The sequence below is a fragment of the Ptiloglossa arizonensis genome, chromosome 4, assembly GCF_051014685.1.
Source record: "Ptiloglossa arizonensis isolate GNS036 chromosome 4, iyPtiAriz1_principal, whole genome shotgun sequence".
NCBI classification, from domain to species: Eukaryota; Metazoa; Arthropoda; class Insecta; order Hymenoptera; family Colletidae; genus Ptiloglossa; species Ptiloglossa arizonensis.
Genome location: NC_135051.1, coordinates 25737056 through 25764426, shown reverse-complemented (window position 1 = coordinate 25764426; position 27371 = coordinate 25737056). Strand labels below are relative to the sequence as shown.

Here is a 27371-nt window from a genome sequence, read left to right as displayed (position 1 = left end):
TTATATGTATATCCCCGATAGGAACGTATTTGTTAAATCAATAAACCTTTGTACGTATACACATGAAACCAATTATCAATTTATAATGAAAGTAAAATAAATAAAACACATATAAACACTGACATTTTTTAAACTAACGAATACTTAATAATGTGTCTTTGTCTTGGCCCTACAAAATCTGGCAAAACCTTTCTAATGAAACGTTTACAAGGAGATGAGATAGATGATGCAACTCATACTGTTTCTACTAATGGTATAAATCATTTTACAATAAAAAATAACACTGGCGAATTTGATATAATTATTAAAGAAATTGGTGGTAGTATGGCACCAATATGGAAACATTACTTTGATAAGGTAAATTTTATTAGAAAAAATATAACAATAAAAATTAATTAATTAATTTTATATTTGTTTATGTATTTAGAATTATTATTGAATGAAAAATAATTTTTACTATAAGTGGTAACTAAATTTCAATTTTTAGATTCTAAAAATCATTTACGTAGTGGATGCGAGTAATCTTTGTCAGATAAGTGCAGCAGGAGTATTACTTTACTCCCTGTTAGTTGAGCCTAGATTGCGAAATATAAAAATTGCATTAACACTGAATAAAATGGATCTTTCTTATCGTCAAATGCGTAATGAAGCTTTACTTATGCTTCAATATTCACGTTTGAAGAAAGAAGTTACACAAGAGCTCACTATATTTGAAACTAGTGGAATGACTGGTCAAGGTATTGAAGAATTAAAAGACTGGTTATTTGATCCAGCCACTTTAAAGGCTGCAATAAATGCAAACAAATAAAATTAGTATATAGTATGAAATAATTCTACCTAAAAATGTATACTTCTTTTTATTTACACTCATTCTTACAAGGTTATAGAAATTTTATTGATGACTTTTTAACTAACACCAATATTATTTTAAAACAACTTGTCACTGGTTCTTTGTCGGATTATTATGATTATTCCGCTAAAGTGTAGAAATATTATCAACCATAAAATTCCATATTTAATATTGAGCGTACAGAACTTTAATTTTTATGACGCGATATGATATTAATTTATGCAGACATTAATATATTTTTGAAACATTTCAAAGAGGAAAGTAGTTACAGTAATTATACAACTGTTGATCAAAAGTTTATGAATTTATTTTATTAAAAGATATATTATTCCAATTTGAATTGATAATTAATATAATATAATAATACAAGAAGAACCAATTATATTTTTAAACTTTAAAAACATTTTGACCAGCTTTCACATTCACATATACAAGTAATTAAAGCAAACTATTATAACAATGTAATATGAATTAAAGTACAGAAGTACAGATGTTAGTCAATGAAAAAAATGTTCGAAAAAAAATGAAAAAGGAAAAATGCAACTTCTTGCTTTCCTATACCATTAATGATAAATAGATAATTGAATGTATATTTTTTACTTTGTTTCTTAAATATTCAAGACTTTTCTTATCAATCCATTCATCTATAAACTCCCTAAAATATGATAAACTATACGCATCAATTAAATATATATGTTTAATGTATTCTTGTAAGATCCTCTACTATTTTTACAAGATCATCTACCGTTGCTTCTTTTCTCATACCGCTACCATCATCAATCTGTAAAAAAGAAAACAAAATAAAGTAATAATATAATAAGTTATATATACATATTTACAGATTATAATAAAGCAACAAATTTATTTACCATAAGACCCAATGCCACTTCTGCCATTTTATCAGGGCTCAAGTCAAGGAAACTTTCAATTAAGTCTCCATCTATAAAACCTTCAGATTGTTCAATTTTCAATTCAGTATTAAAACTTCTCCAAAAGTTATGTTCTATTTTACCAACGTTTTTAATTACATCTGCTAATTTGTACTCCAGATTTCGTAGAAATTCATAAAATGTGAGTGGAATTTGTGTAACTAAACCAATTGCACCACTAACAGTTCCAAACAATACACAACCCTGTGTAGGTGTACTTGATTCACCTAAATTTTGCATCACTAAAGACCCATGTCGAAAGACATTGACCATATCACCTAAATGAAATTGACCAACTTCTTGCATTTGTTGTCTTTCATCTTCTGAAGTTGCAGCACTATGAAAATATCACTTTATAGTACTAAAATATATATAAATAATTTTATGTCAAAACTTACCCATCTTTTTGACACACAAACAAATTAAAGCAATTTTCAGCGCCCAAGAAAGTGTCATCATCTAAAATTTCAACAGCAGTCATCCAATTTGGATTGTAATCTCTTGCTATTTCTTCAAAGCTACCTTCCATGGTTTTATATTGTAACAATGTGAAAGATCTCATAAGATCTCCAACTAAAACAAAGTCTCCTTTTGTTTTCAAATACAGAGCAATAATATTATTAAAATGGCTACATTCTAGCCTGAGCTCTTTCTCTGCAGTCCATTCAAATAAACGAACAGTACTATTAATACTAGCAAGAAGTTTTCCATTAAATTCAACTAAAGAATAGCAAGCCCCTTTGATCTCTTTTTCAGCAACTTGGGTGAGTTTTCCATCATTCCAATGATATAGAAGTATTCTACCCATTTGTGGCTCAGTTTCATCTGGATTAATGAATGCAGTACCAACCACATAGTAAACAGTGGGATCTTCACCCAATTTGGTTGATATCAATGATAATGCATATTCACTGGGCATCAACATATGTGCATGTAAAACTTCAAAAGTATGTTGATCTATGATGAGTAAATTATGTACTTCAATTTCTTGACCAATGTCACTACCTGTATGTCCTGTAGGTTTATTATGTGATGCAATGTGACTGTTACTAGATGTAGAAGCTGCTTGTGTAGATGCAGAATGTCTTACAATGCTAAAACCACTACTATCTTGAATATCAACGCGCATTGTTATTACCCCAAATGTTTGAGAACACTCTTGGTAAGCAATTCGTCTTGCCGATTCTCCAAGAGGAACAGTTCGTATGTGCAGTTTTTGTATTTCATCAATTGTTCCTATTGTAACAGTACTATCAGTTGCTAATGCTAAACTGTCAGGATACGATTCTGCATTTAAAGAGCACATATGATTTACTTCTTTCAAATTAACATTGCTGAATACTAGTTTATGGTTAGATGAATAAATCACAGTAGGTCTATCAGAACATGCAAACACATTAGTGGTAGATAATGATCTGAAAGTTCTTAAAACTGTTGGTTGTGTACCTAAGGTAACTTTCTTTTTATCAGAAAGCATACCACTCTGTTTATGTAGAGTAAAGTAGTACATACTGCCATCTCCAAGGGCACAAAGAAGATATGTATTACCTTCAAAACATGTCATTAGAATAGATCTAGGTATAATTTCACCTCCAAGTAATTCTTTATTAATTTCTTCCAAAGCAGGCAAAGTTAGTATACGGACAGAAATATCTGTCCATAAACCAACTGCAGCAATTATTGCTTCAGTATGACCATCCAGTGGAGATATATCTAGACATGCAACTTCATATTGTAAAGTAGCAAATCCTATTGGCATAATCTGTCCACCTGAAATTTCCATGTAAAATAAATCATTTCCAGTAGCACAAAGTACTTGTGTACCATTGCAAGCAACTACACTGATTGTTCTTTTATTTTCTGGTTCCCATTCAGAAACAACAGTTTTTGTTTCATGTGAAATTAATCTTGCAGATGTTGGTGTTATCTGAATAAATAAATCATTTGTAACATTTCCAGTGTGGAAAGTTTGCCCATCAGAAACAAAGCCTGGAATATCTGTTTCTTCAACTTCTTCACCATTTAACATCAAAATTCTAGTTTGTCCAACAAAAGATAAAACTAGGGTATTATCAAAATTACCACCACCAACTTTTAATGCCCACATTCCCTTAATACCAGGTAAATCTATGCTTGCATGTTCTTCAATGCCAATTCCATTTCTAATAATTCTGAGAGAACCTTCTTTAAAAGCTCCAGAACATGTAACCATTTGTCCCTGACCTTGTCTTTCAAGATCAACTACAGCCATGTCAAGTATTGGTGCCAAGTTGGTAAAAGTTTCCATTGGAACGCAATAAGAACCATTTTCATCTGCTTTTGTAATTAGTTTAATTAACTGTGAATCACCTAAACGGCTACCGACAAATATTACCCCATTATCTAAGTATGTAATGCATTCTGGTATACTGATTTCTCCCAAAAGCTCAACTTTCAAGTCCTTCACTACTTGCGTACCATCTGGCTTCTTTTCTTGTTCTAAAAACAGCATGAACAAATGTCCAGCCATATCTCCCAATAAATATCTGAGTCCTTGGTTATCAACTTTAGCATAGCATGTAATTGTGCTTTGTTTAATAATTGGAGGCACAACAGCAACATATGTGGTTCCATCATGATATAATATACTTTCTTGACCTATTATTATTGCACCACAAATGGGGGAAGGTACAGGAATGACCATCATAGCTTCACGTTCTACATTATCCTGTCGCCAAGGTATTTTGACAAATTCTTTATCTCTTAAAGAAATTTCATGTGTCTTAACATGTCTACCATTGATGTCTTGATGAATTAAAATTAAAGTAGGGTTGGCACATCCATGAAGGAAATTTACATCTTGTACTTGTTGTTCATCCATACGTATTGATGATGCTTTTAATTCTCGATTATCCTTATCAAGAGGTATAATTTTAAAAAGTCCATCATATAATCGAAGACCAATTACACGTGCCTTGGGATCAATTACAGCTTTAATTCCTGTTTCAGAAGCCTTTCCAATACGATCTGCTACATTTCCATGTGCTTTTGTTATAATTTCTATATCATCTCCTTCTCCAATACATTCCAAAATCATGGCATCGTAACGTGTGGTTAAAAGAAACAAAAGATCTTTTTTCTCATGCTGTAGAAATATTATAATTTATTAATTATATGTTGATTTTTTTATTAAAGCATAAATTTCAAATACTAGAACAACTTCATTTATATACAACTGTATATTAATTTGATTCATTGCTATATTATCTTCTATAATATTAATGATAATTAACCCTTTGCAATATCAGACAATATACTGTTACTGCTTTGAACACACGTAGAGACATTCTCAACAAAACTGTCACCACAAATTTCCAAGATTGATTCCCTTAATACATATATATGGGATCATTAAATTAAAATAAATTTTATACATTGCACATAGTACTTTTTTGATACATATTATTTTCCTTTCACCTATTCTAACTATACCATCTATACCATTTGTGATCCAAAATGTCTAATGTAAAGGGTTAGCTTATAATTATAAGGTTATATTACAATGATTACAAATGTTGTAAATATATATTCATCATAATAAATAAACTAATGTTTACCATTAATAAAAAAAGAAAATATGGAAATAAACAGACAACCTGTAAAAATCATGAAACAAGGATACTGGTATAACCTTACCGGCGGTCTAAAAAATTTAACGACTGCAATTTTTCCATAAATTCCAACTTCTTTCAGTGCTCTTAAGCCTTCTGGAGTAACGAGATAAATTTCTAATCGTACATTCTTTGCTAAGACGAGGTTTAGATCCGTAGATGAGGTGAAATTACCTTTATTGGTAAAAATAAAATAATTGTTTATCCTCGTAAGCATTTACACTTTACTAAAAACTTTTACTTACCTGTCACACAGGCGGTGACAGCTGTCGGTTTATGTGCCGTTACTACATAATGATGAGACATTGCTTTTGTGCTATTTTGTATAATAACTATTATGTATTTTTTTAACAATTCAAGTACAATACGTAAATTTGACCAAATGCTGGCCTTGAGTCTTTTCGATTTTACGCGTCACGAAGTTGGCAACTTTTGTAAGAAACTAAGCCTTATTCACATACACACATTGCACAATGAAATGATTTAAGATAATACTTAAAATGAATGTTATTGTATAATTTAATACTTAAGCAATATGTGGCGACTTCTACATTTTTTTTAGAATACGTTTTAAACACACCTTGTTAGGCAGTGCGCATTTCAATCATACAGGTTAGTTACGGCATAGAACCAATCAATTAAAGGTAATTGGGTTTTCAATCTTAAGTGTCCCTCGAAAAGTGAAATCACGTTATTTACTTACCTTCCTGCTTTTGGCTGAAGAAGTCACATTACAATTCTGTTACGTGTATAAAATATATCTTTGTTATATTTAAATATATTATTTTTCTTTCACTATACATAGACCTTCCTCTGGGGGAAAAGTCTAGTCATTTTTATTATACTCTAAATTTATTTTAATTAATTATTTCCTTAAACTATAAATTTACGAATAGTTCGAAATTCTATACTCTAAATATGTTTAGTTATAATTGAGATCATTTGTTGTTTTGTTGTTTATGGTTAGTGTACAACATTTTTTAACTAGAAAATCAAATTTTATATTTTCTTTGCATTTCTTAGAAATTTTAAACATAGCCTATCTTGTTATATTGTATTTCAGGAGAATGATTATAATAAAAGAAAGAAAAACTTGAAGTTTATTAAAAATTTTAAGTGCGAAATACTTTAATACATTATATGTTCAGACCATAAACTAACACCTAATCTTATATTTTAGGTCTATACAATTGTACAATAATGTTTAAACTCTTACAATATAAATTACACAATTTTAACATTAACTCATATTTTTTATTGCATCTAGGTGGGTATTTCATAATTTATTAGCTGATGGTCTGTAAAACATAAATTCATACATTCAGTATTTTTAAATGGCAGTTCAATGAAAATAAGCTGTTAAAGAAAACTTAGCTCAACTGTATTATAAATGGTACCAAATGAAGTAAGACAAAATAATAGTATACAGTGTATACTATAAATGTGCAACTGTTGGAAATTTTATCAAGCAAGTAACCATATAGCCTGTACAAGTATAAGTTTTACTCTTCCATAAAGTTGGGTATGTATTTCTTACTTCAGTACACATTCAAATTTCTTACACAAAAAGTCTTAAAAGAAATATGGGAAATCACAAGAATATATTTAATGATAGACTAAGGTTGTATAACCGACATTAAGAAGAGGACTTTTTGTTGCTTAAATGCAACGAAATTGATTCAAACCAGTCTTCTTATTAGATTGATAGGCTTAAAAGCAAATATGAAGGACCAATGACATATTTAACGTGACTTGTATGTTGATTCTTCAAACATTGAATAGACTTTTAATATAAAAACAGCTCTTTATAATTTATGTAGGGAGGCCATCGATTTCTTGAATAGTTACATGACCATTTGAGAGATTAACAGGTGTTACAGATTCCTTTGAACTTTCACTCGAGCTACTATTACAACTATCACTTTTACTATCGGTACTAGACACCGAACTGTCTTTTCTCTGACTACTGTCACGTCTAGAAGCATATCCCACATGTTCTGAAGAAGAGCTAGATCTTGAAAGGGGACAACTACATCTGCTTCTATTTCCATTACTTGTACTATCACTGTCGCTTTCGCTATCAACACTTGAAACTAGACTGCCATGTCTTTGAGCTCTTAATGATTCATTTTCTCTCTTTAGTTGTTCATTTTGTTGTGTCAAATCATCAATTCGCTGTTGACATATTTTTAATTTTTTTACTGATTCTGAATCTGTACTATTACTTTTGCTTTCTAAGTCTCGATCTTCTGCCTGATGAAAATTTTTACCACGTAATCGTTTTGTCAATAAATCAACTTTGGCCTCTAACTGTAGATATTCCTGTATCAGTTCTGATTTGCTTAACATGCTTAACCTTTCAGCATGGACATCTTCATATGCGGTTGAAAATTCCTTTGTCAAAAATTCTTCTTCGTCCTCTGGAGACGAATAAAAATAATCTTCATCAGAGTCAACACTAAAACTAGAATCTCGGGTACGAGATGGGGCTGATGGTTTTTGAAATGTAGCAAGAATTTCTGATGATGCAGCTTCTGAAAGCTTTTGGTCAAGATCTGGAAGATCACTATGATCATCCATAAGAAACTGTGTAGTATTATATGGTGCTGGTGGTTGTCTACCAGTTTTTGCTAGTCGACCTCTAGATCTATATCGCAACTGTTGTTGGTAGGACAGTTGCTGTTTTGAATATGGTTTTAATTTTCTATGTTTAGGTTTACCTCTACGAGTCTTTCTTTTCTTTGCTGCAATATCAATTCCATCTTCATATTGGCATCCTTCTTGATCCCCACTACCACTTCCACTTTCAAATTTTCCTGCATTTTTTATTAATGCTTTAATACACTGAAACATAAAAAATACCATTACATATATGTTTAAAGTTTAAAACTTTTTTAATGACCTATGTGTATTTTGTTAAGAAAAACAATTCTACTTGCACAATCAGAATTACATTTTCTAATATTTACCTGATGAAATACTACAATTACATTTTACTTAAAACGATTAATTGTAGCTAAAATAAATTTTTATATAGTTGACATAAAAACAAATTTAAAAAATTGTATTTAACGAAAGATTAAATTTGAACTTTAATGACATAATACTTTTAATGAAGCAAATATAAGCAATTTGTATCTTACGGTTTTCCCATTGATATAATCGCTCTCGTTGATATTTTCACCAGTAGAGAGCGATACTTGTTCCAAAGCTGGCAACGATGACGCCGCAGGCGTCGGCTCCGCTTTTTCGCCCCTCACGTCACGTACTTCATCAATGCCACCCGACACTTTCTCCATCGTCGTCTTGACAGTATGATCTTCCATATTCGTAATATTGACTAAAATTCGGCGATTTATGGTGGTACAAGCACACATTACCGTTAAAAACACTGCCTCATCCACCAATATTCTTCGCTCTCGTTCTACGAACCGTACGCCTTCACCGCAAACAGCGACTGAATCGCCATGTTTGATTTGTCCGTGATTCCGTGCGATAGCGAAGCGCGACGTGCTAACGTTTTAGGGGAGTAGGGAGATTTGCTCCGAGAGGTGGGGCGAACGTATTTGTCTCCACCGGCCCCCCGCCACACCGCTCTCTGCTCATCGTTCAGCCACTACTCCCTGAGAGACTATGGCGACTCGTCTCTTGCACACTGCACCCTTACACCATTAATTTGATGTTTATTACGTAGAGAGAACGAAGGAAACGATAAGAGTGCGGCAAGTATATTCCATTGAGAGTACATATGTTTCAATACTGTTAAAATTTTCATTTGATTCCATGTATAAAATGTTTTATATATAGTAAGATTTATAACAACTCGATTGGATCGTAGAAATGTTGATGAATGTGATTAACGATCAAGTTTTTTCGAATCGATGATCACACCATACAAACACGAGAGGTATCATATCTTCCTGTAAATTAGGAAACATTCTTTCAAAGTTAATTTCATGATGACACTTCTGTGACTTTATTACTCGTGTTTAAAGTACGTACATGCATACAATACTCGCATTACCTCGATACGTTCCTATACATCTCTGCTTCTGTAACTTCACCAAATAGAAACCTTTGGTTCTGGCAGTGCTCGATCGAATCGGGTAAACTCGGCTTGTAAATCGTAAATAGAAAGTGGTTGTCTTTCCGCGGAGCTACTGGTATTTAATTAGAAGTAACGTTTCTACTAGTTTCATGCGAAATGTACAACAGAGTCCGCATCATTGCAGGTTGTGTTCGTATGTTAACAGTTTTCTATAGTACATTCAGAATGATAAACGTATTTTTCTAATACGTCGTAGTTTTCATACTCATCAATGATTTATCATAAATAGTTTTGAAGATTTAAAACATTCTTTAACGTAAATTCTTAACAACAAAGAATAATTTTGTAACATATTAAATTTATTCTTTGTAAGGTAAATACTTTTTACATATTTTCTTTGACTTTATAATTTACATAAAATATAAAGTAGAACATATACGTGTACTTAAGCTGTTACCAAGTTGAAAGGTCCTTTGGGATATTGAATATAACGAAATCGATTGTCGTTAAAAACTAATTTTATTTGTATTCTTTAATGTTAAAGTAGAAATTTTATCAGAGCAACAAAGAAATGTGGAAGTTTATAATCTATAAGAATAGATTAAATAAATATAACATATTATGAAAGTAAAATGATGTATGTAGCTAAATTATTTGTTAAATCGAAGTACTGTGTTTGGTGCGATACATACATGTCGACCTACTTTGCACGTAGCTACATATACATAATTGTATTATGGCTTATTATACGCACTCAATTTCACACTTGAAATCGGATAGCTACACGCAGATTTCCTTTCACACGTACATACCCTGAACAATAACTTTCATCTTGATTTTTAAATTCGTGTTGTTAAAAAACACATTTATATCAACTTAACAAAATTTAAAGTAATTATTTCACTACGTGAAAATAGTGTATGATATCTATACATTCGGGAACTTTGTATTTTACGTTGAAATTTAGTTCTTAACATGCTCTAGTGGTTTCAGTGTCTGTAACCATACTTAGTGCAATATTGCTACAGGTTATGCAGTGAAATTAGCAATGGTGGACCAGCGGGTAGCAAGTATCAAGCGAAGAAATATATTTAGCAATGTTAATTTGATGAGATATCCGCTCCAGTCAAACGGCGCTTCACTGATTGCATATGTACTGCTGTGCAGCAAGAAATAACAAAGTAGCTTTCGCACTTTCAGAAGAAAAACAATAGAATGCTTATAAACAATTTCCCTTGTTCGTTCAATGCATGTGTTATCGATCGTAGTTGCATACATACATATTTGCTACTATGCGATTCGGAATAATGAGCTTTCACGCTTTGAAACAGAAACGACAGAATATTTGTGAGCGATTTGCTTCTACCGTTCAATAGAAATATCGATCATAACCGATGCACTTATACGCACTTCTTTTACGTAATTGGAAATAATAAGCTTTTGTGCATCACGTAAAGCAGCAAACAATTCTTTTTACATTTTTGTATACAAATATTGATCTTAGTGGTGTATTAATGACTTCATATACATTTAATCTATTTTACTGGTTTTCAAACAAATAGAAAAGAATGCTATAAAATTACTTCCTCTTTGTCGTTTAGTACAAATATCGATTGTATTTGCAAACTTTTTTTGTTTTATAGTGACATTGATTTCTTGAATCGACTGATAATTTAATATTGTGTATTCATCAGTTTAGTGGTTAATCGTAATTGAAATAAAGATAAAAAGATTATCTGTGTCTAGTATTTATAACAGTGGTTAAACACAGTACTTGATTATAATTAAAAATAAAAATATTCTTTTTAACTTATATGTTCGAAATTACATTGTCACAATAAATTCATTTATTTAATTTCAATGTAATGTAGGCATTTTTATTTGTTCATTATCGGTATTCTTGCAATTTGTAAAGTAACAAAATTAATATTATAACTATAGGTAGATTCTAACAAATTATACGTAATTCGAAATAGTAAAATAATGAATATAATTCTATATTTTATCAAATTAATTCAACTATAATTATTCATATTTTTTCAACATTCTAGAAAAATATTCTGTTCACAACAAACCAACAATAAATTACACATATCATACGAGAAAAATACAGGTAATACAATGGTGTGTACTGTCTATTCAAGTATGGACCACACATACGTGACTAGCGCAACTATAAATACGTCCTCTATGTAGGAGACTCCTGTACCACCTTCATAGGACTTTTTTCTTGAAATGTAAATTCTTTGTGCTCGGATTGGTCACGTACATATGTACATACATACGTACGTACATGTATGAACTTGAATTGGTCACGTAGCACAAGCACACAACGCTTCTACAAATGTAGCCAAATTTGACGCGTAAGTTACACTATTAAATAAGTACATGGTTAATAAGTCGATATATACGTTATTATATATATTATATTATCACGATTAGGTGTATTTTTCTTTGGTTATTTATTATTAAAACAAAAACACGTCAGGTATGAAAATAAGCCTTGAATTTTATAATTGGGAAACTAGTTTATATCGTATTGTTTAAAGAAAAAATGAGTTTCGTTATGTACGTTCCCGTGATTATACAGTCAAAAGAACCTTGGGATTTACATTTTTGTAAATACTTTGTGCTATAATGCCCAAGAATATAGGGGTCTGAAAATTCATAAGCACGGTAATGGGCGAAATGAATAGTAAAATACGAGAGATATTGACTTTGTCTTGTACGGTGCAATCTGTGTAATAGCACTTCTCCAGAGTGGATTGGTTATATATAAAAGCGCCTCTTTCACGCACTATCTTCGTTTCAAACCTACTTTCTGTCGAGCTCTCTCGATGTAAATGCATCCTAGTGTAAAAAGCATAGAACTATGTACGTCGTAGCTAATCACCAAGAATCGTGTGTCACAGTTCCGAACAAAATAGAGAGACTGTTGTTTCTTCTTAATCTCACTGAAATCACCCCTCTCTATCTTCCTGTACTTCGTAACTTAATTTCAGCTTACGTAATTGTAATTGTAAGAAGACCCCAGACATGACACGAATTTTATACGTACATATAATTCAATTGAACAGGATTATCCTGGAACGCATAACGCTTTATTACCTTATGCTGATTCGAATCGTAAAATACATTTAAAGTGAATTGTTTGTGTCAAGTCACAAAATTGATAATACAGGTACAAAGAAATTGATTAATGTTTTTATAATTTAAGATGAAAACGTTCATTTTGAGATAAATCTCAGTTTTGATTTTTAAAAAATATGCTGATCTATAAAATGAACGATTATTTCTTATGTAATATGCACGTATCCCGCACTAACTTATAACAGGTATAAGGTCAACAACCAGTTAGTCGAACAACGATAATGAATTACAATTAAGCATGTTAATGTACGCATTACGAAATCGATGTTTCTTGTACGTACAATATATGACATACAAATATATGTTTCCGCATTGTTTATATATTTTAATGATGTTTATGTAAAAATATCATAAAGTAATTAAAGAAATAATATCATTGACAATACAACTTTTAAATCAAATATGTATTAAAAATAGTACGTATACACAGAAAAGATCATTTATTTTTGTGAAGAGTATGTAAATTTCGCATTCTTTAAACCGTTCTCGCATATTTTGAATATAATATTCTGTAATAATCTTGCCTAATATCATGAACGTATAAACTTGTATTTCGTAACCTATAAGTATCACAACTTTATCAAACCCCTTGTATAATGTTACACATTTTTTTCCAATGTGAATAATTATCACAAAATGTTTCTATAATTATTTTGTACTGTACTCGCTGATTATAACATCTGTACAGTAATTTCTCTCCAAAGATTTGTTTTAACAGTTGCATCAAGGTAACAGCAGGTGATGGAAATCAGGTCCAATAGTTGGCATTTATGCGCGTACAAGTACACACACGTAGGTACATAACTTTATACTTCTAAACCCGTAACGTACACACAAGTAAATATGTAAATACCTTTTGCAAGAACACTGAGTACATATACATACGTATTTATATATATAAATCTGTATACACGTAAGAAGTTATGTGAAAGGTATAGAATATTTAAGAGTTTATCAAGTCTTTAATATCAATGGGAATATATACTTCAATATGCAATTGTATTATTGAATAGTACTTTAACGTACAGTTGACAAATTTATTTTTTTTATAAAATATGTAAACGCAGAATGTACTGCTATCTGTAGGAAAAAGACGGAAACTCATCGTTCACGGATTGACCTGGTATAGTATTCAGAAAATGGAAACCAAATCAATGCAAACAAAAAAATTGTACAGTCAATAAATTAAAATAATATACACCTCAATATATAATTAATAATTTTATTTTATATTCATACGTTTTAATGTTTTATACACTTAGTTTTTTTTAGTAGTTTGATTTATATAAAAACAACCATATAAAAGTAAATTATAATAAGTATTAGTACTTTAAATGTATAATAAATTATGCAAGTTAAATTTTAAATGTTCTGGTACACTATCAAAAAATATAAAGCTAATATTTTTTACATACATACAAAAACGTTACATATCATTTTCTATAATGAAATATAATTTCCTAAAAAAAATATATACATATATCTGTATGAAGTGCTTACACATAATTAAAAATATTAAAAGCTAAAATATGACAAAAAAATATAAACTTACACTTTCAGTAGGAATATTATTAGCAATCTTTTTTAAATTAGTTGACAATTGATTCAACTACAAGCTCGTGCCGATCTATTTCGTCAAAAGTTTTATTTATACTTTGAATCCATTTAATTACATTTTTGTCCTCTCCTTTTTTCTTGTCATTAATCTTTTTTCGCTTTACATCATACTTAAGTAAATTTTCTTCTTCTTCTTCGTTACTTTCTTCTGAAAAATTGAATTTCACAGCACGTTTCCGTTTATATGAATGTCTTGGAGGCTAAAATATATGTTTACATAAGACTATTGTTAATTATTATTAAAGTGTAGCTTTAAATAGTTAGGTAAAATACCTGTGTAAAATGAGATGGTTCAAAATCAACAAATAATGAAGCATTAGATGTATCCAATTTTGGAGTCTCATTTAAGTCAGAAAAGATATCAAATGTATCAGAGAAATTTGTAGTATTTATTTGAAGGTTTTGCTTTATTTTGGTAGGTGACTGTCTTAATTCTATCTTTTCATTTTTAATATTTTCTTTATTTCTCACATCTTTTGTTGGTTTATTAAGTAAAAAATTATTTTTTATTTGATCCATTGGTATCCTTACAAATGGTTTTATAGTGCGTTTTTCTATGTTTCTTGTAATATCTGTTTTGTAACTTTCAATGGGAGATTTGTCTTGATTAGAATCATCGTCATTAAAACCAAATGCATTTTGTAATTCCATATTAGATTCATTGAGTTTTTGTATTGATTTGCTACTGACTGGCATTGAAGGTGCATCATCAAAAATTCCATGAGGTGTTTTAATTGCAGTACGTTGTGGCATTTCCATAATGTTTAAAAAATTATTTAAATTTGATTGCTTCAATATCCTTTGTTCATTAAAAATGATATTTTTTTGTAAACCAGATGGCCCAGGTTGAGGATCCCAATTTTCTTTTTGTTTATAGCTTTCTACACTTACTATTGTTTTCTGAGGACTTATAGTTTTGTTTTTTCTAATCCCCTTTTTAAATACTTTCTTCGGGGTTTGATAATTAAACCCAAAATTTTGTTTATTTTCAGTATCATCGAACTTGGGAGTATTAATTACACTGACTAATTGAAGACTTGGTTGTATATTTTCTACTTCAGTTATCACTCGTTCATTTATTTCTTCTCCAAAGTGAGACTGTAAAGAGGGATCTATATTTGTAATTTCTGTACCAAATTTTCTTGAAGTTAAAGAATGTTTCTTCTTAGTATTACTAGTATTTGTATATTCTTCTATGCTTACATTTTCATTATTTTTTTGCAAAATGTCTTTTACTTTTGTAATATTTTCATAATTTTTTGGCTCATTATTTATTGCATATGAAAATCTATTACTAGAAATTTCGTATTTTTTATTCTGCGGTGTACTTTGAAACACGTTTTTCACTTGAGAAAATGTAGATAATACAGGTGCCCTCCAGGGGCTATTCAAATCCAAATTATCTGATAATTTAGTAATTGGTGATAAAGATTTTTCAAATAGCGAATTATTAAGCATACTTTTATCCTGTATCACAAACTTGTTATTAAAAATATTTGTTGGTCTAAATGGCTTAAACTCTCCTAAGTTTGATGCTTCTGAATGATCCATTATTGTCATATTTGTATTATTTAAATATTGTATTGATACAATCTTTGGCTTTGTAACTGAATTACTAGTACTTTTTTCTCTGTTTATAGTCTTTGTTAAAGAAGATTGCAGTAATTGTTCCTTGTTTGATACTACTTCATTTTGCACATGTTTCTCTGAATCATTTTTTAATGGATTTTCAACCAGAGGTTCTTTAGAAATTTTATTTTGTAAAGATTCACTGAGATTATTTTCTTTAATTACTTCAGATTCAACTTTATCTTGTTCTTCACAAGCTCTAGTTTTTTGCACATTTGGTTTTTCAGAAATACCTTTCTTTTTCTTACGCATTAATATTTTCTTAACAGTAGGTTTTTTCTTCCGTTTTTTAGGTAATTTTTCTTTAGAATCATTAATATCAAATCTAAATTCATAAATTTCACTTGCATTTTTTACAGAATTCTCAGAGGAAACACATTCATAGATTGGTACTTTTTTTCTCTTTACATTTAATTTGTTTAAGAACACAATAGAATTTTGCTCTTTAGGTGAAAGAGATTGGTTTGTTAATGTAGAATCTTCTTTATAATTCTTAGCAGTCCTACAAGCACGTAATCGTTTTGTTTTTGACTGATTTAAAAAAGATTCCTTCAATAACACTTGTCGCAAACTAGATTCATTATTATTTATTCGTTTGTTAACCCTTTTTTTTTTGGTATCAATTGGTTCACATTTATTTGTATTCGAGTCATTATATGTTGCAACTTTTTTAGTTTCTGTAGATATTTTGTGATCAATACTACTTCTTAATTTTTTATGTCTTGTAATTTTTTGATTTTTTTCAGTAACATTTTTGTCTATTTGTGTTCTTGTTATTCTACGGCAGCTTTTTACTTTAGATTCTTTGTTATTAATAGACTTTGTTTTTAATTCTGGCGATGAAGTACGTTTTCTTCTCAAAAATGGAGGCATATCTCTATTAGTTGCATTTAGATCTGAAAATATATTTATGTAAATGAGTGCTAAAAAATATTTACATTATAGTTTTTAATTTCTTAATATCAAATATATTATATGTATTAAAAGTAGTACGTATTATTATTGTTTACCTAATAAAATGAATTCTTATAATACATTATAAATGAATAATTTCTATAAAATTCCTCTCTTTAGAATTCTTCAATACTGATTATCGAGACAGTTCTACAATAAATAGTATTATTAATACAAACATATGTAATATTTACCCGAGGTATCAAAACAACGCAGTATGTTGATAAAATGATTCACCCACTATTTAATGCGAATTACGTATCCCACTCTTGTTTTTCTATGTGAATCAGAAACGATTCAGTAATAAACATTCTATGCAGTATTGTGCACGTTTGATAAACAAAATACAAACATGTATAACATCGTACCGAACAATGTTAGTTGCGACGTAAAAAAACCGGTTAGAAACTGTGTACAGTTATATAGTAGATTAAAACAGTTTGTAAACGGCTAACAGCGCCTTTTATTTAAGTATGTGGCGTGGACGCGTTTTGAGTTATTTTCGACTGGTTCCGGTTAATATAAATTGTAGTTGAATGGTAAGTTTTTAACACATTTGTATAATATAGAAAATGTTTAAGTAAACAGTTTGAATTTACGCTAAAGTTATAATATCGATTATATACATACACTATACATAATAATTAATAATACATTGACTCTGTGTGTCCTTTCTTATAACTTTTTAGTCTATGTTAAATCATTCGAGAAAAATCTTCAAGTATTTCCCGCCAAATTTTTAGCCGTGTATATTGTTTACTTCATATATTACATTATTTACTATTAACTTAACGTAATGGAAGGCTTTGATGATCCTGGAATATTTTTTTCCGATAATTTTTCGGTAAACGAAACTAATGAAACTCAAGCTAATCTTCAGTTTTTCAAAAAGAAATTTATGGAATTTATTAGGCAATTTCATGAAGGAAACTTTAACTATAAATACAGGTAATTAAAACAAATGATGCCATTTAAACGTGACATTTTCAATGTTACATATATTTGATAAAGTTATCATTTTTTAGAGATACTTTGAAACGCAATTACAATCTTGGTCAGTATTGGGTAGAAGTCAATTTGGAAGATTTAGCCGCTTTTGATGAATCACTTGCAGAGAAAGTTTATAAACATCCAACAGAATATTTGCCTATTTTGGAGGAAGCTGCAAGAGATTTGGCTGATGAACTCACAGCTCCACGACCTGAAGGCGAGGAAAAAGTTGAAGACATACAAGTACTACTGTCTTCAGATGCCCATGCAAGTTCCTTAAGAGGCATGAAAGTAAAATTTATTTTTTAAATCTTTCTGTCAATAATAAGCATACAAAATGTCATATATTAAAATGCATTGATTCTATTTAGCCAGATGCAGTTTCTAAACTTATTAAAATACCTGGCATTATTATTTCTGCATCTGGAATTAGAGCAAAAGCAACAAAGATTGCTATACAATGTCGCTCTTGTAGAAGCATGCAAACTAATATTTCTATCAAGCCTGGTTTAGAAGGATATGTTTTACCTAGAAAATGTACAACGTAAGTACATTTTCGTTGATAATATATTTTGAAAATATTATTAATAACATTAGACGTAATATATTAAAAATATTTAAGTACATTTAAAACATTTATAAACATTTTGTAATAGAGAACAAGCAGGTCGACCAAAATGTCCATTAGATCCATTTTTCATAATGCCAGATAAATGCCATTGCGTTGATTTTCAAGTTCTTAAATTACAAGAACTGCCAGATCAAATACCACAGGGAGAAATGCCACGCCATTTACAATTATATTGTGATCGTTATTTATGTGATAGAATTGTACCAGGTAATAGAGTTCTCATTTTGGGAATATATTCTATTAAAAAGGTTACTAGAACTGGCGTTAGAAATGCAGCAAGAGAAAAAGCATTAGTTGGTGTTCGAGCTCCATATATAAGAGTTATTGGTATTTCTGTGGATGGAGAAAACACAGGCAGTGGTATGTTTATTATAAAAGAATAGATTGAACTACAGAATATTTTAATAAGAAATATTTTCACATTATTTGCCTTGGTTTTAGGTACTCATCCATCTGTTACAAATGAAGAAGAAGATTTATTTAGACGTTTAGCAGCAGATAATAATTTATATGAAAGAGTTGCAAAAAGTATAGCTCCTAGTATTTTTGGTGCATTGGATATTAAGAAAGCTATAGCATGTCTATTGTTTGGTGGATCCAGAAAAAGAATGCCTGATGGCCTTTGTAGAAGAGGAGACATTAATATTTTAATGTTGGGTGATCCTGGCACAGCTAAATCTCAGTTACTAAAATTTGTGGAAAGAGTAGCACCAGTTGCAGTTTATACATCTGGAAAAGGAAGCTCAGCTGCTGGTCTAACTGCATCAGTCTTAAGAGACCCAGTAACGGTAAGTTACTATTTTTACCTTTAATTTCTATATACAAACATATTTATTCTGTTCTTATAGACATTTTGCTCAACTTACAGAGAAATTTTGTCATGGAAGGAGGTGCTATGGTTCTTGCAGATGGTGGTGTTGTGTGCATAGATGAATTTGATAAAATGAAAGAGGATGATAGAGTTGCAATACATGAAGCTATGGAACAACAAACAATATCGATCGCGAAAGCAGGAATAACTACAACATTGAATACTAGGTGTTCTGTTTTAGCGGCAGCAAATTCGATTTTCGGTCGTTGGGATGATATAAAGGGAGAAGAAAATATAGATTTTATGCCAACAATTTTATCGCGGTTTGACATGATATTTATTGTTAAAGATGTACACGAACAAAATAAGGATATAACCTTAGCTAAACATGTGATGAATATTCATACCAATGCTGGTCAAGTTACAGAACAGTCTACAGAAGAAGAGTTACCGCTACATATTCTGAAGAAATATATCCACTATTGCAGAACGTAAGATCTTATTGTCTCAAAATATATTTTTTATTTTTAATTAGTTTACACACCTTCTTTAGACGTTGTGGCCCGAGACTTAGTAAAGAGGCAGGTGAGAAGTTAAAAAATCGTTATGTAGTAATGCGAGCCAGCACGAGAGAGCACGAGAAGGATACAGAAAAGAGACTATCCATTCCCATAACTGTTCGTCAATTGGAAGCTGTCATAAGAATTTCAGAATCATTAGCAAAAATGCAATTACAAGCTTTTGCCACAGAAATCCATGTCAATGAGGCGCTCAGACTTTTTCAAGTTTCTACTTTAGATGCTGCATTGTCTGGATCATTAGCCGGTAATCTAGAATCAAGTAACTAACATGTATATACTTATCCTTATTATGCTTATACGTAAATATAAATAACAATTTAATAGGTGCTGAAGGATTTACCTCGGATGAAGATCACGAAATATTATCTCGTATTGAAAAACAATTAAAACGTAGATTTCCTATTGGGAATCAAGTATCAGAACAAAATATTGTCAAAGACTTTGTAAAGCAAGCATATCCTGAACGTGCTATTTATAAAGTTATACACACAATGATACGTCGTGGAGAACTTCAACATCGTATGCAACGTAAAATGTTATTCAGATTGCATTGAAATGGAACATTACATTCTTTTTTTTATTTAATGTACTATGTACTTTTTACTTTATTATAATGATATTGTGCATTTATTTGTTATTATATATTATTTGTTTTGTACTGTATGTCATTAATTTCCAATATATAAATATTCAAGAACATAAACTACATATTGATAACTTTTTCAGTTACGATACTAATTCATCCTTAAATGGGTAATGTGGATGATTTTCAACTCTAAAAGAAATTATTTCAAAGAATGTTATACTATTATATTTTAGAAAGATTGAATGCATTTAATAAATTAACTTACCCTTTAAAAAACAGAAAATTAAAGATCCTTCCATGTGCACCTCTATCTAGAGTACTTAAAAGTTTCATGTCTTTTTCTTTTAATATAAAATCAAATAATGCAATATTTGCCTTAATCCTTTCTGGAGATGCACTTTTTGGAATTACAACAACACCTAATTGTAACAAGTAACGCAATAAAATTTGTGCGGCAGACTGTTTGTATTCTGTGCTCAGCTGTTGTACTATTGGATGCCCTAAAAGATCTGGAAATTCTTCAACATTAACATTGTATTTTGTTTGAAAGTGCACTTTAGCTCCTGGTGATGCTAGAGGGCTATAGGCAGTTATAATGATATTGTGCTTTTGGCATAATTGTCGAAGTGAATTTTGTTGTAGGTAGGCATGTAATTCTACCTAGTAATAATTAAAGCGGTATCAATAAATTGACTCAATTAATATGTAAAATATTTGCCACACTTCAATATAATAAAGTTTGTACATTTAATGCTTACTTGTAAGTTACTCGGCTTAATTTGCGCATTTTCCCATATACTTAACACTTGTTTTTCATTAAAATTACTTAAACCTATAGATTTTGTATGACCTTTTCTTACTTGTTCTTCCATTTCCTAAAAATGTTATAACAATGATCAGTTATAATTTACTAACAAATTATTAATTAATGTTGATGTAATATTAAACCTTCCACACTGAAACAGGATCTGTATCAAAATCTAACACATAACTTCCATCTTTATGAATTGCTGGGGCACAAGTAGTTTCATCCAGTTTAAAAGCAAAGGGCATATGAATCAAGTACATATCCAAATAATCCAAACCAAGTTTATCTAATGATAATTTAATATATTTTTCAACATCTGATGGTCGGTTACCGTAATGTGGTAACTAAAAGAATATTAAATATTTCTTATATTTTGTATATAAAAATTATTTTTCTAATACGTAATAGACATTACCTTTGAAGTAATAAAAAGGTCTTCACGTTTTCCATCTTTTGTGAACCATTTCTTTAAAACTTTTCCAATTGCTTCTTCATTATTATAATTAAATGCAGTATCAATATGCCTGTAACCAGCATCTAAAGCAGTTGTCACAACAGTTTCAATTTCTTCAGGTTTAGCCTACAATGCATGGAAAAATGTTATGTGTGTATTTAATTTTGTTCTTTTTAAACACAATTAAATATTATTTTACAGTTTGAATAATTTTTTTACCATACACAGTAATACTGATTTAAATGTTATTTATTATCAAATCACCTGCCATGTACCCAAGCCCACAGTAGGCATATCATATCCTGATAACAATCTTATTAAGCGCATAATTTCTTCTTTCAATTAATCAAATGTTATGAAGGATATGTGTACAAATTCTCTGTATAATTTATAATAAGGTTATTGTTAACTGTCATGTAATTGCAACTATTTCTAAAATTACCATAAAGTATTATTTTTAAGTATACAAGAATTAACTATATCCTGGTAGTGCTATTTAGATACAAAATCAATTTCTAAAGTTAGATCAGCCTTGTACTGTTCTGAATACATGTGTCCACGTTTGTAGAGAAACAGAGCTTGTTACATATATCTTACAGAGTCACGTATTGATTTACAGCCGGGCTTACAAATAACATCGATTCAAATGTCCTAGAAAAGCGATTTTTACACGACAACCACTTTTTGTATCTCTTTTGTATCTCTTTTTGTATCTCTGTGTAGTGACGTGAAAGGAAAATTTAAATGACCCGGTTACTGACTATGTTTCACGTAGCACGTTTAAATTGTAATATGTACTTAAGCACAAAAGTGTTTGAAGAACTTCAAAATGAACATTTAATTTTGTAATATTAAATAAATTAAATGTAGTAATATACGTAATGATTGATTCGAGTATCGTTGTTGATTTGTTACAGAAATATAGTTGACAAATTAATGTTTTTTACATCGTAGAGTTAATCTGTAAAATGTATATGTTTGTTAACATGTATGTACATATATACAAATGCTTTTTGAAAATATTAAATCTTTAAAGATTTTTACGAATTATCTACTCTGATAGTAAATGAATGTGTATAAATTGTAAATGTGTAACAAAGTATATAGAATTACATTTCCCGCGATAAGGTAATATAGACGATTATATCAACAATAACGTTTTTTTATAGATTTTAATAGTATTTAAATTAATTTGTAAAATGCAGTTAGTATGTTTGTTGCTCGGTTAAGTTTTTTTTTGTACATATTTTAACAATATTAAGCTGAAAGAGATTGATATGACGATATATACGTAAATTTCGTCTTTATTGTATGAAGAGAATTCGATTATAACAGTTGGCAATATTGTATGTCAGTTATAGAATAGTTCAAGCATATATGTGTTTGATTACATTTTATATAACATGAAAACTTTGTTGTATTCTTTTATAATTGACAAACAGAATATTTTAGTATAATTTATGATTTAACGATTTTAATTTTTCGTATTTAAACATGTTGATTTACGATGTTTTGCACAAGGAAACAGTATATCATTCAGTTGTCAGCGATCTTCGCAATTACGGGGTTAAGTACCGATTTAAAAAGAGTATGTTCAAAACTGAAAGAATGGAGGGAATTAAACATATTTCGAAGAAAGTTTTTAAAACTTCTTTATCATATCAACCATTAGATGTTGTGAACCTGTCTTCGGGTGGTATTGTGCATGTGCCTGTTTTTGTCAGTCAAGCATCGACATTTTTGGAGAAACATGTCGCTCAAGAAGGATTATTCAGAAAAGCGGGATCACAGCTACGACAAAAAGAGTTAATAGTCCGCCTAGATAATGGTGGAACTTTAGGAGAAAAGCATCATGCAATTGATGTAGCAAATTGCTTAAAAACTTTTTTTAGAGATTTGCCAGAACCATTGATTCCTTTTACTTATCATGATTTATTTGTACACTGTGCTATGCTTAAAGTTTATCGTGTACAAGCATTATTATTAGCTTGCATTCTTTTGCCACCACATCATCTTAATACTTTGGCATTTTTTATGGAGTTCTTAAAAAAGGTATCATTGTATGAAAAGCAAAATAAAATGAGCATTGATAATTTAGCAAAAGTTGTTGGACCAAATATTATGCCTCTACAAGAAACTACCATGTCAGCTGTGCAAATGCGTCTTGAATTACATTTTATTATTGTCAAGGTAATAAATTTATCATAAAAAAAATTATAAATTATACCAAAAAGTAAGTATATTCGTTATATTCTACAATATACTTACTTAATAACAAATATTATTACAGATTTTAATTGAAAATGCTGAGGGCATTGGTGTCTTACCAGATCATATAATGCAAGTTATTTCTATGGAAACAATTGGAAGCACAGATTATGAATTAGATGTGTCTGATTCACGTTCAAAGTCCAGAAAAAAGAAACACCGCAGTGGAAGTCTTACACGTAAGCCACATCTAAGTGCTTCCAACCTCAATCTAAGTATGTTTGCGAATTGTTCATAGTAATTTACTATCATTTCTGTTTTCATATGTTGTGTCAATTTTAGTAACAAACTTTCAGTGCATCTAGTAGAAAATATAACAGCATGTTACACAAGTTATATATTCTAAACATAATTTCATGTTTTAATGCATGTGTTGTTTAACTAACTTATTAATTCAGTTACTTAATGAGTTGAAACATATTATGTATATACATATATGTATGAAAGCTTTTAAGTTGACATAACTTGTTTATTTAGGAATGTTTAATGGTTTAAGAAAGATTGTTGGCAAAAGTAATATACCTGATGATAGTAATATATCTGATAATCAGCGATTTGCTGAAAATTGTGATATGTTACAAGCATCAAGTACCAAATCCACAAAAAAAAGGAAAGTTGCTGAACGTTTAGATCCCTCAAGTACAAAGAAAAAGTAGGTGTCTAAATATAACTGATATATATATATAATACTTAACTATGATTTCATCATTTACAATTTAATTTGTATTTTAGAAGAGTTATAGATAAAACAGATAAATCAAAAAAAATGAGACTTAGTCTGGATCGCTTTGTTCCAAAAAAGGCAGTAAGAATATTTAGATACATTGTTTAATGGTGTATATAATTTTTGATACATTTTATATATATATAATATTTTTATATTTTCAGAAAACTATTGGTGAAGATCCAGAATCATACACAAATACTTGTAATACATATACTGAACGACGTTGGAGTTCTGTTTCTAATACATGCGATTCACAAAGAAAACATAGAACATATAGTGATGGTTCAACACAATTAAAATTAATTTTAAAAGACAGTGAAGTAACGAATGAACTGCACAGAGAATATAATAATATGTTCATTGATGCAGATGTTAATTTATCAGATGATAGTGACGAGCAGGTCTTGTTAACAAAGAAGGATGATGTTAATGTTAGTAAATGTCAAAAACACTTAAGTTCAAGTTCAGAAGAATTAAAAATTTTAGATAATTTTGATCAAATGCATTTATACCCATTAAAAAGAAGGTTGACCTTAAATAACTTTGAAACATATTCACAAGTTGAAGTCACATCAATGGATAACCAATTTGAGGAATATGTTACAATACCTAAAAGTGAATATGAAGAAATTAAAAATAGAGTTTCAGCAATTGAATCGCGTCTTTCTCAAGAGTTTGGATGTGTAAATAATGAAGAAAATGATGGTTTGTTACCTCATTCTGTAAAAAAAGTACAAACTGAATATGAAAAAACTTTAGAAGAAGCTAGTATTGAAAGTACAACAACAACAGATTATTTAGCTAGAAAACTTGGAAAAGAGCTTAAAATTAGAAGATCGGGTGAACATAAAATTATAAGATCACCCAGTGCTCGAAAAATAGGTAGTTTAAGAAGACGATCGCAAGACAAGATTATGAGGTAAATTATAATTTAAAAATTATTATTGTCTCTGAAAATTTCAACATTTCTGTTTCATCCTTTTCTTGTTTTTTATTTACAGTAAACGCATTAGACGTACTGCTTCATGGCATATTTCTCATGGATCGGATTCACAGACCCAAATTCAATCTCATGAAGGGTTAAATAATGGTTACCCTTATAATGAAAAAGCATTTTTATCAAACTGTACAAAAGATGACACTTATTTACGACCTGTATCTACTTCTCTTTGGGAAGAAGAAAAAAATAAAGTCATATTGAATAATGTGTGTGACAAATTTAGTAGTGCAAAGATGTATCCAGAAATGCATGATGTAAATTCTATTGAAACCGAAGTATTTCGACCAATAAAAAATCGAACACATGCGACAGTGCGACGAGTGTCGTCTTTTCATGGTAATGAACTCACAAATGCAACAATGTTTTCTGACGAAAAAGTTGAAAAATTGAAAAAGACAAATAGTCAGCGAAATATTATTTTAAATAACACACATTCGACTGCATTGACTCCCAAAACTGATTGGAAGAAATCATCCATGCCTTGGAAAGATGCTGAAGGCTATTTTAAATCAAAAAATCAAACAAATAACCCAGTTATCCAAACTGGTCGTGCGTCAATTGCAAAATTAAGAACTCAGAATGCAGGAATGGTATTGGCTAAAGCTAAATTGTTTGATGAATGTACAACAAAAGTAAATACGCAAAATATCGTTTCAAATAAAAAAACCAATTGGCTGAGTACAAATAATGATCAATTTACAAATACTCTAAAACATTATTGTGAAAGCACTGAATTATGTCGGAAATCAAGTAAAAATATGAAAAACAAGAGTACAAAGTTAATATCTGAAAATTTTCCTTCCCATATTACTATAGAAACAGAAGGCATTACTTCTAATTTAAATCACCAAGACACTGAAATGCGTTATTGTATTTCTGACGACTCTGATATAAAAATTTCCAATTCATCACAAATAACTATGAATAGACAACTTAATGTTGTATCTGATTTAGAACTTTGTCAAAAGGAGAACATGATTGTAAAAACCCCACCTTTAGTCAGAAAAATGCCTATTAATACAATATTGAATGAATCAAGATTAAGTATGTATAAACCTGATGGCAGTACATTATGTAGAACTCCACACATTAAGAAACCATTAACCATAAAAACACCTAAAAGTGCTAAGACATTAGTGAGAAAACCCAATGTAGATACTCGTAGAACACCATTGAAAGCTGTTAGTCAATTGGGAACTCCAAAATATCAGAATCCAAAAGGTATTTTGAAAACACCAAGGAGTGCTAGTAGACATACTTGATCTGATATTGTACAAATCTGTTAAAAATGTGTTCAAACATTTAATATAAAACTTTCAAGCTTTTAAACGTTAACAAATTTTATTTTACATCGTAGTAAACCATAACAATGGTATAAATATATAGGTTTTAATTTAAAATTCCAATTTAAAATAAATAATACAACATTTTGCTATACTTATACTTTAAGTGCTTGTATAATTAGATGTATATTGATTACAGTATTCTTCAGTATAAATAAGTTGTTATACAAATATATCAAAGGAGAATACTATTTTGAGTATGTTAAGTGAAAACATAAGCACATAAAGTGTGAATTGAGTATATTCATCAAACAATTTTTGTATGATTTATGCTGATACAAGAGAATTGAAAATTTGAAGAAAAAGATATACAAATATTTTATATTTTCTTAATTTTAAGAGACT

General features: G+C 29.8%; 7 protein-coding genes and 1 long non-coding RNA gene across 22 annotated transcripts; 4 read left to right on the top strand and 4 right to left on the bottom strand.

The window, feature by feature from the left end:
- Positions 1-150: 150 nt before the first annotated feature.
- LOC143145361 (ADP-ribosylation factor-like protein 16) lies at positions 151-808 on the top strand. Its single transcript, XM_076308676.1, has 2 exons — positions 151-357; positions 488-808. The coding sequence occupies exons 1-2, from the start codon at positions 151-153 to the stop codon at positions 806-808; spliced, it is 528 nt and encodes a 175-aa protein (XP_076164791.1).
- Positions 809-1244: 436 nt separating this feature from the next.
- Positions 1245-6206, bottom strand: Pic (DNA damage-binding protein pic). Of its 2 annotated transcripts, XM_076308673.1 has the most exons (6): positions 6133-6206; positions 5675-5745; positions 5455-5603; positions 2178-4903; positions 1720-2116; positions 1245-1631 (listed from the first exon to the last, which is right to left on the bottom strand). In XM_076308673.1, the coding sequence occupies exons 2-6, from the start codon at positions 5733-5735 to the stop codon at positions 1548-1550; spliced, it is 3417 nt and encodes a 1138-aa protein (XP_076164788.1). In that variant the 5' UTR covers positions 5736-5745; positions 6133-6206; the 3' UTR covers positions 1245-1547. The 2 variants fall into 2 exon arrangements, with proteins under 2 accessions (XP_076164788.1, XP_076164787.1); XM_076308672.1 differs by lacking the exon at positions 6133-6206 and having other exon boundaries at positions 5675-6097.
- Positions 6207-6645: 439 nt separating this feature from the next.
- On the bottom strand, positions 6646-9021 carry LOC143145359 (uncharacterized). The gene is made up of 2 exons (XM_076308674.1): positions 8573-9021; positions 6646-8273 (listed from the first exon to the last, which is right to left on the bottom strand). The coding sequence occupies exons 1-2, from the start codon at positions 8804-8806 to the stop codon at positions 7242-7244; spliced, it is 1266 nt and encodes a 421-aa protein (XP_076164789.1). The 5' UTR covers positions 8807-9021; the 3' UTR covers positions 6646-7241.
- Positions 8660-13737, top strand: LOC143145360 (uncharacterized). 8 transcript variants are annotated; one of them, XR_012991664.1, is made up of 4 exons: positions 8660-9661; positions 11529-11601; positions 11674-11840; positions 11920-13737. It is a non-coding gene; the product is annotated as an uncharacterized LOC143145360 (long non-coding RNA). The 8 variants fall into 8 exon arrangements; XR_012991668.1 differs by adding an exon at positions 10506-10658 and having other exon boundaries at positions 11674-13737; XR_012991669.1 differs by having other exon boundaries at positions 8660-9151; positions 11529-11590; positions 11674-13737.
- Positions 13738-13896: 159 nt separating this feature from the next.
- On the bottom strand, positions 13897-17268 carry LOC143145533 (uncharacterized). 3 transcript variants are annotated; one of them, XM_076309003.1, is made up of 4 exons: positions 17069-17268; positions 16884-16977; positions 14518-16769; positions 13897-14444 (listed from the first exon to the last, which is right to left on the bottom strand). In XM_076309003.1, exons 3-4 carry the CDS (start codon positions 16744-16746, stop codon positions 14217-14219), a joined length of 2457 nt encoding a protein of 818 aa, XP_076165118.1. In that variant the 5' UTR covers positions 16747-16769; positions 16884-16977; positions 17069-17268; the 3' UTR covers positions 13897-14216. The 3 variants fall into 3 exon arrangements, with proteins under 3 accessions (XP_076165118.1, XP_076165117.1, XP_076165116.1); XM_076309002.1 differs by lacking the exon at positions 16884-16977 and having other exon boundaries at positions 13900-14087; positions 14180-14444; positions 17022-17268; XM_076309001.1 differs by lacking the exon at positions 16884-16977 and having other exon boundaries at positions 13900-14444; positions 17022-17268.
- Positions 17262-20558, top strand: LOC143145534 (DNA replication licensing factor Mcm5). Its single transcript, XM_076309004.1, has 9 exons — positions 17262-17366; positions 17517-17775; positions 17853-18108; positions 18189-18361; positions 18474-18808; positions 18890-19236; positions 19317-19750; positions 19813-20084; positions 20165-20558. Exons 2-9 carry the CDS (start codon positions 17624-17626, stop codon positions 20392-20394), a joined length of 2199 nt encoding a protein of 732 aa, XP_076165119.1. The 5' UTR covers positions 17262-17366; positions 17517-17623; the 3' UTR covers positions 20395-20558.
- LOC143145535 (aldo-keto reductase family 1 member A1) lies at positions 17800-22423 on the bottom strand. 5 transcript variants are annotated; one of them, XM_076309007.1, is made up of 8 exons: positions 21953-22421; positions 21650-21814; positions 21375-21578; positions 21185-21301; positions 20692-21086; positions 20181-20615; positions 19804-20089; positions 17800-18092 (listed from the first exon to the last, which is right to left on the bottom strand). In XM_076309007.1, the coding sequence occupies exons 1-6, from the start codon at positions 22013-22015 to the stop codon at positions 20567-20569; spliced, it is 993 nt and encodes a 330-aa protein (XP_076165122.1). In that variant the 5' UTR covers positions 22016-22421; the 3' UTR covers positions 17800-18092; positions 19804-20089; positions 20181-20566. The 5 variants fall into 5 exon arrangements, with proteins under 5 accessions (XP_076165122.1, XP_076165121.1, XP_076165123.1 ...); XM_076309006.1 differs by lacking the exon at positions 17800-18092 and adding an exon at positions 19555-19721; XM_076309008.1 differs by lacking the exon at positions 17800-18092 and having other exon boundaries at positions 19555-20089; positions 20181-20239; positions 20331-20615.
- Positions 22424-23055: 632 nt separating this feature from the next.
- On the top strand, positions 23056-27167 carry LOC143145285 (uncharacterized). Its single transcript, XM_076308511.1, has 6 exons — positions 23056-23878; positions 23979-24171; positions 24434-24608; positions 24689-24761; positions 24845-25602; positions 25685-27167. The coding sequence occupies exons 1-6, from the start codon at positions 23183-23185 to the stop codon at positions 26943-26945; spliced, it is 3156 nt and encodes a 1051-aa protein (XP_076164626.1). The 5' UTR covers positions 23056-23182; the 3' UTR covers positions 26946-27167.
- Positions 27168-27371: the final 204 nt, after the last annotated feature.

Excerpts from the sequence above, each read along its gene's own strand:
- LOC143145535 (XM_076309007.1), bottom strand. The coding sequence starts at position 22,015 with ATGCGCTTAATAAGATTGTTATCAGGATATGATATGCCTACTGTGGGC. Across the intron at positions 21,579-21,649 it reads ACCTTTTTATTACTTCAAAG|TTACCACATTACGGTAACCG; the intron begins GTAATGTCTATT and ends ATATTCTTTTAG. Across the intron at positions 20,616-20,691 it reads AATTTTCTGTTTTTTAAAGG|AGTTGAAAATCATCCACATT; the intron begins GTAAGTTAATTT and ends AATTTCTTTTAG.
- LOC143145534 (XM_076309004.1), top strand. The coding sequence starts at position 17,624 with ATGGAAGGCTTTGATGATCCTGGAATATTTTTTTCCGATAATTTTTCG. Across the intron at positions 19,237-19,316 it reads TCTTAAGAGACCCAGTAACG|AGAAATTTTGTCATGGAAGG; the intron begins GTAAGTTACTAT and ends CTCAACTTACAG. Across the intron at positions 20,085-20,164 it reads ATTGTCTGGATCATTAGCCG|GTGCTGAAGGATTTACCTCG; the intron begins GTAATCTAGAAT and ends ACAATTTAATAG.
- LOC143145533 (XM_076309003.1), bottom strand. The coding sequence starts at position 16,746 with ATGCCTCCATTTTTGAGAAGAAAACGTACTTCATCGCCAGAATTAAAA. Across the intron at positions 14,445-14,517 it reads AACCATCTCATTTTACACAG|CCTCCAAGACATTCATATAA; the intron begins GTATTTTACCTA and ends CATATATTTTAG.
- LOC143145359 (XM_076308674.1), bottom strand. The coding sequence starts at position 8,806 with ATGTGTGCTTGTACCACCATAAATCGCCGAATTTTAGTCAATATTACG. Across the intron at positions 8,274-8,572 it reads ATTATATCAATGGGAAAACC|TGTATTAAAGCATTAATAAA; the intron begins GTAAGATACAAA and ends TTTATGTTTCAG.
- Pic (XM_076308673.1), bottom strand. The coding sequence starts at position 5,735 with ATGTCTCATCATTATGTAGTAACGGCACATAAACCGACAGCTGTCACC. Across the intron at positions 4,904-5,454 it reads TTAAATTTTTTAGACCGCCG|CATGAGAAAAAAGATCTTTT; the intron begins GTAAGGTTATAC and ends ATATTTCTACAG. Across the intron at positions 1,632-1,719 it reads AAGTGGCATTGGGTCTTATG|ATTGATGATGGTAGCGGTAT; the intron begins GTAAATAAATTT and ends TCTTTTTTACAG.
- LOC143145285 (XM_076308511.1), top strand. The coding sequence starts at position 23,183 with ATGTTGATTTACGATGTTTTGCACAAGGAAACAGTATATCATTCAGTT. Across the intron at positions 23,879-23,978 it reads TACATTTTATTATTGTCAAG|ATTTTAATTGAAAATGCTGA; the intron begins GTAATAAATTTA and ends ATATTATTACAG. Across the intron at positions 24,762-24,844 it reads GCTTTGTTCCAAAAAAGGCA|AAAACTATTGGTGAAGATCC; the intron begins GTAAGAATATTT and ends TTATATTTTCAG.
- LOC143145361 (XM_076308676.1), top strand. The coding sequence starts at position 151 with ATGTGTCTTTGTCTTGGCCCTACAAAATCTGGCAAAACCTTTCTAATG. Across the intron at positions 358-487 it reads GGAAACATTACTTTGATAAG|ATTCTAAAAATCATTTACGT; the intron begins GTAAATTTTATT and ends TTCAATTTTTAG.